The 7,203-nt window shown below is 48.4% G+C and overlaps 1 protein-coding gene across 1 annotated transcript; it reads right to left on the reverse strand.

Annotated features, from left to right (window-relative positions):
- Positions 1–6,575: 6,575 nt before the first annotated feature.
- Positions 6,576–7,203, reverse strand: LOC147930588 (uncharacterized). Its single transcript, XM_087476947.1, has 2 exons — positions 6,883–7,203; positions 6,576–6,776 (listed from the first exon to the last, which is right to left on the reverse strand). The coding sequence occupies exons 1-2, from the start codon at positions 7,201–7,203 to the stop codon at positions 6,576–6,578; spliced, it is 522 nt and encodes a 173-aa protein (XP_087333073.1).

Below are 7,203 nucleotides of genomic sequence, written 5' to 3' on the forward strand. Positions count from 1 at the left end.
GGATATGGTGTATGCTACTTTGTAATATTCGTACATACATACGCTCGAATTTGACGGATGTTATAATTTTGGAATGTATTGTTGGATATGGGTTTCATCCAGCTTTAGCAGGCTTTCCCTCAGGCCCATTATTGAAATAGTCAGCATAACCTCTAGAAATCTTGACTGACCGAATCACCCTAATTGGGCCGACAAAGTTTCTAGAAGGCCCATTTGAGACGGACAGCCCAGTTAGTTGATGGCCCGCTAAAGAACGATCGCCGCCTTTGCTCGAAGATAATACCACATCGATCCCGAGGTAGAAAGATGAAGCGTCCCATCAACTATAAATACCAAGGGAGCAGGGCATAGAAGGCATCAAGTAACAGAGGCCAAGAGTCAGGAGTCAATCCGATTCTAAGCTTTAGTACTGCTAGTCAATTTGAGAATACAATTCTCTGTAATTAGCCGATCGGCTTATAACGGTTATATTGTAATTCGACGATCTTTGACTATCTTAATAAAAGTCCTTTGTTTCGCCTTCCCTAATTATCATTCCCGAGCTAGTAGTATTACTCGTTCAACATTTAGTGCGCATCCACGGAAAAGAAACAAGGGGAACTTTTCAAGAAAGTCCAACATCAAGGAAGTACAATGAGAGAAGGAGATACCACAAGAAGCGACGGGTACGTAGCGGATACGCCGGACCGCATTCAGCAAGCCCAGGAGGAGCTTCCAATACCGCCGACCCGAGCCCCGGCAATGCCGAACGGATCGGTAGGAGAAGGAACAAGCACCCTCGATGTAGGCGCATTAATGAGAAGCATACTCGAAAAGATGGAAGCCCAGGACAAGAAAATGGAGGAACGTTTCGCTTCCCTCTCCAACATCTGCGCAAAGTTGCAAGAAAATGCCGATCAGCCTGAAGTCACCGTAAGAGCCGAGAAGAACCAGAACGGAGAATTGGCCGAGCTCAAAAGTCAGATTAAAGATGTCACAAGCAAGTTCCATCAGGCTACCAACGCGGCACCTGATGTAAACCACATGCTAGAGCAATCCCAGAAGACTCCGTTCACTGCGCGAATTCGCCGAGTCGTTGTTCGTCCGGATTGCAAAATCAAGCACCTGACCCCATACAAAGGGGACTCAGACCCAACTCATCATTTGACGTCCTTCGAGATTGCGATCCACCGATGCGAGTTTCGCCCGGAAGAGCTCAACGCAGGGAAATGGCAGCTGTTTATAGAAAACTTGAGTGGTGACGCCCTAGGCTGGTTTTCTTCTTTGCCGCCTGACTCAATCGACAGCTTCCGCATACTTTTGCTGACCTTTTTGAAGCAATACTCGATTCTTGCTGTCCCCACGGCGACAATCGCCGACCTCTATAATATCGAGCAAGGAGAGCATGAACTGTTGTGAAAGTTCATGGATAGGTTTAAAAAGATTGCCACGCAGGTGAATGCCCCCCATAGCGTTTCGCTCGCCGCCCTCAAAAAGGCTCTGTGGTACAAGTCAAAGTTCCACGAGGATCTCAAGTTGAACAGATTCCTTACTTTCCAAGATGCCCTCCATCGAGCAGGAGTCCACATCGAAATGGAGGAAGAGAAGGTCATCTTTGATAAAAAGCGCGTTTCCACCGGAGCCCAATTGTCGACCGGCAAGGCAAAAGAGGTCTACCACGAACCTCGCCAGCATCTCGACAAAGAGTACCTCGCGGACAGCAAAAAATGCGGTGCGACGTACCTTGTCAATGACGCTCCACCGCCCCCAGCCGCAAGCTCGTCAGCCCTGGTACCGACGACCACGCCAAAGGGTGCGAGAGATGAGTCCGACCATAACCTTTACTGCGAATTACATAAATACACCGGGCACTCAACGCAGTCCTGCAGACATCTACAAAATGCGTTGTTGGGAAAGTACCTAAACGGCAAGGTCATGGTGCAGCTGCGGCAATACAAGAGCAACACCCCGCGAGGATGAGGTAATTCACGAGGACGCCTAGGGCAACAAGGTCGTCCCAATAACCGGCCAGTACCTAATAACCAGCCCGAGGCTGGTAACCAGGCAGGCGGACAGGAAAATCAGCCGGCTGACGCGCCACCACCTCCGGCCCGTCGTAGAATCAATGTCATAAGGGGAAGCCTCCCATACGACCCTAATTCGCCTCGCGTCGTGTATCCCGTTCATGACGTTGAAAGAGCTGATCGCGATTGGTTACCAGGTAGTTGGCCTATATGCCAATCGTACTTTCCGATCATGTTTAGAGAAGAAGATACTATCGGGTTGCAAGCTTCGCCCACAGGACCTGTTGTCGTCAAAATGAATATCAGTGACTGCCTAGTCCCGGATGTCTTAATCGACACAGGAAGTTCAGTAAATGTCTTCTTCCGGAGAGCGCTTCCCCAGATAAAAGTTGACCTGCACCTCGCCATGCGAGAAGTACAAACCTTGACTGGTTTCGATGGACACTCCCTCACCTCCCTAGGCACGGTCATGCTCCCAATATACATCGGTGGAATGGTCCATCTCTTCGATTTCGCCGTCGTTGACAGACCAACTGCGTATAATGTCATCCTCGGAACGCCCTGGCTTCATAAAATGAAGGTCGTGGTCTTAACATACCACCAATGCATTAAATTTCCAACGGAGTTCGGCACTTACACCTTCTATGCCGACCCAACGGCGACCCAATGGCCACCTCGCCGCCATGTTGATATGATAATGGGAGGACTGACAGCCTGCAGAGATTCCGTACGATCAATCCGTGACTACGTAAAGGCCAGCACAGCCGCAATATGGCCATTAAAAGTCCCACCTTTCGTACCGCCGTGCACGTTCACAGCAGACGACCTGGCTGGAGTCAACTTTCCATACAATGACCCTCTCGTCATCGAATTACATGTTGGCGAAAGCGAAGTCACAAGGATCATGATCGACACAGGCAGCTCCGTGAACGTTATCTTCAGAGACGTCCTCGACAAAATGAAAGTCAACGACAGAGAAATCAAACCGTCGATCAGGCCACTCACAGGGTTCGATGGAAATTACATGATGTCGTCCGGCACAATCAAGTTGCTGATCTATGTGTCTGGCGTACCTTCGTGGCACAAGTTTGTCGTGGTCGACAAGCCATCAGTTTATAACATCATTCTAGGATCCCCTGGATTCACGACATGCAGGCCGTCCCGTCAACTTATCATCAGTGTGTCAAATTCCCCCTGTCCGGCCAAATATTCACGATCAAGGGAAATCAGGCGGGCGCCAGGAACTGCTTCGTTATTTAGTGAAAACTACGAAAAGCCGTCGATTTGTAGCAATCAAAGAAAGAGCTGGACGAGCTACCAGCTCCCAGTTCTGAAGAAATTCCGGGTCATCACCTGATTGACGAAATCAATATCGACGAACGCAACCCAAAGCGGTGCGTCGGGATCGGCGCCAACCTTGACCCAGCAATAAGAGCAGACTTGATTCAATTCTTGAAAGACAATGCTTCCACTTTTGCCTGGTCTTTTGACGACATGGTCGGAATTAGCATGGACGTCACGAGCCACGAGCTTAACGTCGACTCGACCTACAAACCCATCAAGCAAAAGAGGCGCAAGCTCAGACCCGAACGATCCAAGGCGGTAAATGACGAAGTCAAGAAGTTGCTCGCAGCCGGGTCCATCATGGAGGTCAAGTACCCCGAATGGCTGGCAAACCCGGTGGTAGTAAAAAAGAAAAATGGAAAGAATAGAGTCTGCATTGACTTCACAGATCTAAATAAAGCCTGCCCCAAGGATAGCTACCTGTTACCGCATATAGAGAGGCTCGTCGAAGCCACGGCAGGGAATGTACTGCTCTCCTTCATGGATGTCTTCTCCGGATATAACCAGATCCTGATGCACACCGACGACCGTGAAAAGACCGCCTTTATTACCGATCAAGGCACGTTCTGCTACAAAGTAATGCCGTTCGGCCTAAAGAACGTGGGAGCCACCTATCAGCTGGGGATAACTATGAAGGTGTACATCGACGATATGTTAGTCAAGTCCGCAAGTGCAAGCGATCATGTCGAGCATTTGCGAAAATGTTTTCAAACCCTGAATAAGTATAACATGAAACTCAACCCGGCGAAATGCTCATTCAACGTAACGTCTGGTGAATTCCTAGGGTACATCGTCACAAAAAGGGGAATAGGCAAACCCGAAGCAAATCAAGGCTATACTCGATATGCCCTCGCCGGGATGCGACTTGCAGCAGGGATCGGCGTGTAACGACTTCACGCCTACTGTGATTCCCAGCTCATCGCCAACCAATATAATGGTGAGTATAACACCAAATGCGGTCGCATGGACGCCTACTTGAAGATAGTTAAGGAACTCGCACAAGGGTTTGATCATTTTGTGATTGACAAGATACCTCGAAATGCTAACGCTCCTGCAGATGCTCTGGCTGTTTTAGCATCAACTTCAGACCCGGACTTGCGTCGAGTGATCCCAGTCGAAAGCATTTCGACAAGCAGTATCGACGTCGGAGCTCACATCAATGTAATATCCGCCAACCCGGCGGAGCCTGCCAACCTAGATAAAGAACTGCGGCCTGATAACAATGCCGAGTCAACTGATTGGCGACAGGAGTACTTCAATATATCAATGAAGGAGCAGTCCCCGCGGACAAGTGGCAGGCCCGGCGTCTTAAAAAGAAAGCGGCACAGTACGCCGTAATTGAAGGACACCTCTACCGATGGAGTGCGGCCGGCATTTTATTGCATTGCATTTTGGCAGAAGAGGCCCACCGAGTAATGCAGGAAACACACGAAGAAGCTGGGGGAAACCACTCAGGCGTGCACGCTCTAGCGCTGAAAATCAGAAAACATGGAATAAACTGGCCAACTATGATCAGTGATTGCGAGCAATTTGCCGTGAAATGCGAAAAATGTCAGAGGCACGCATCTGATATACACGCTCCGGCGGAATTACTCTCCACAACAATAGCGCCGTACCCATTCATGAGATGGGTGATGGATATTGTCGGACCACTGCCTGCTTCGCACGACAAAAAATTCCTTCTTATATTGTCTGACTACTTCACTAAGTGGGTCGAGACTGAATCCTATAAGAAAATCCAAGCGAATGAGGTTCAGAATTTTGTTTGGAAAAACATAATATGCCGACTTGGATTACCATAAGAGATCGTAACTGATAACGGGTCGCAATTTATATCCAAGAAGTTCGACGACTTCTGCGCAAGTTGGCGTATCCGCCTTAGCAAGTCATCTCTAAGGTACCCACAAGGTAACGGCCAGGCTGAAGCAACCAACAAGACAATCATAAATGGCCTAAAAAAACGACTTGAAGAAAAGAAAGGACTCTGGGCCGACGAGCTAGATGGCAGGCTATGGTCTCACCGAACAACCCCGCGAAGAGCATCAGGGCAAACACCATTTTCACTAGCTTACGGTTTGGAAGAAATGGCACCGGCCGAAGTCAGCGTCGGCAGTCTACGCCAAACTATGCTAGTCAAAAATCCAGAGCTGAACGACGAAATGCTTTACAACAGCCTAGACGAGATCGAAGAATTGCGGGACCATGCTTTGCTCCGAATTCAGAATTACCAACAAGCGGCAGCCCGTCACTATAACAAAAAGGTCAACCTGCGGTCTTTCAGTGAGGGAGATCTCGTTTTATGCAAAGTGTCTGAGAACACCGCCGAACTTAATGCTGGGAAACTCGGCGCAAAATGGGAAGGTCCATACCAAGTGTCCAAAGTCGTTCGCCCAGGAGTCTACGGCCTAATCACCATGTCCGGCGAAGCAATCCCGCGATCCTGGAACGCTGGCAACCTTAAGCGTTATTTCTACTAACATATTTATTTCTGTCTAGGAGTATCTAATATCTATGTAACATGAACTACGATCGGCTTGATCCTCTAAAAAAAAAAAAAAATTTCTTTAGGCAACCTGAAAAGGTGCAGCCACTAGTTATAAAATTTTCTTTAAAGATAACTTCGACATTTCTTTTATTTAAGCATACCACAAAATTGACAAGCATCATACAAAAAAAAAACAAAAAAAAAAACAAATCAAAGAGTATAAACAAACAAGATCGGCAATTTGGCCAGTTGTCCGACTAAAAAAAAAAACAAACAAAAACCACACTCCACGCGAAGTGTGGGTAAAAGCCGGGTTCCAAACAATGCCCGCAAACAGGCCAAGGTCGATGAGCAAAATAAGCCGCCGCCTGCGCGCAATATCTTCGATCCAAGGCAAGGTATAAGCCGGGCTTCAACACGCGAACTCAACGCTTCCCGCTTCCGAAATTTAAAAGCAACCCCCTGCAAAAGCAGACCACAGGCAAAAAGCACTCGGTTCCGAACAAAGCCTTTCGGCTCGACTTAATAAGATGAGAGACGTCTCACTGTCGTGAATAACCAAAATATAGCATAAAACATCTTAAAATAAAACCCATCGATTGGGTGAAATGTTCAACAGAAAACGCACATTATGCCCAATAGCAAGACAAGGGCCCCGAAAGAGTTAGCAGCCCAACATGCGGGCGCAAAAACCAGTTCATAAAAAAAAAAAAAACATAACATAAATAACATGATGAGCGCACTCAGCGACCTCCATGACCCCCACGGCTTGAGGCACAAACTCGATCACGGAGCCAGAAAGGCATCGCACAGAACTTTCGAAACCCGAACCGCTCCCAATCTTCCGGCCCAGCCTCCAATTTCCTCATCCCCATCTCGAGATCCATTATCTGCTTGAGTAGAAACTCATGCTGGCAACGATAGGCAAGATGTTGAATCTCAATCTACCAATAACAAAAAACAAGGGGAAGAGGAGAGAGACACAAACCAAACAGTCAAGAAATCGAGAACGGCAATATTAAAAAAATAGAAGGCAAGTGACAAACTAACCGTCCTGAACCAGCCAACCGCCTGACGCCTTTCTTTGGAAGTCAGGGTTCGAAGGAACTCCGGCGGAATCTTGGCAACACCCGGCACAAAATCCCGCGGCAATGGCCGAAAAGGAGGTGACACAGCTGCAGCCGGTGGCCTCCTCCACGGGAAGAACAGGTCGTTGGGACGAGCCTCGACGTAGCGACCCGATCCATCACTAGGTTGAGCCGGATCGACACGAACTGGTGATGGTGAGCGATCGATCCGAGGACGGCCAAAGACAACCCGATCATTGCAATTCACCGGAACCCAGTCACCAGAGTCATCAGAGTCACTCAT

The sequence above is a fragment of the Camelina sativa genome, chromosome 12 (genome assembly GCF_030686135.1).
Source record: "Camelina sativa cultivar CO46 ecotype springtype chromosome 12, ASM3068613v1".
NCBI lineage: Eukaryota > Viridiplantae > Streptophyta > Magnoliopsida > Brassicales > Brassicaceae > Camelina > Camelina sativa.

What these genes read in the sequence shown, in the direction of transcription:
- LOC147930588 (XM_087476947.1), bottom strand. Translation starts at nt 7,203, where the DNA reads ATGAGTGACTCTGATGACTCTGGTGACTGGGTTCCGGTGAATTGCAAT. An exon ending in CGGTTGGCTGGTTCAGGACG is followed by an intron (nt 6,777 to 6,882) that starts GTTAGTTTGTCA and finishes TGTTATTGGTAG; the next exon opens with ATTGAGATTCAACATCTTGC.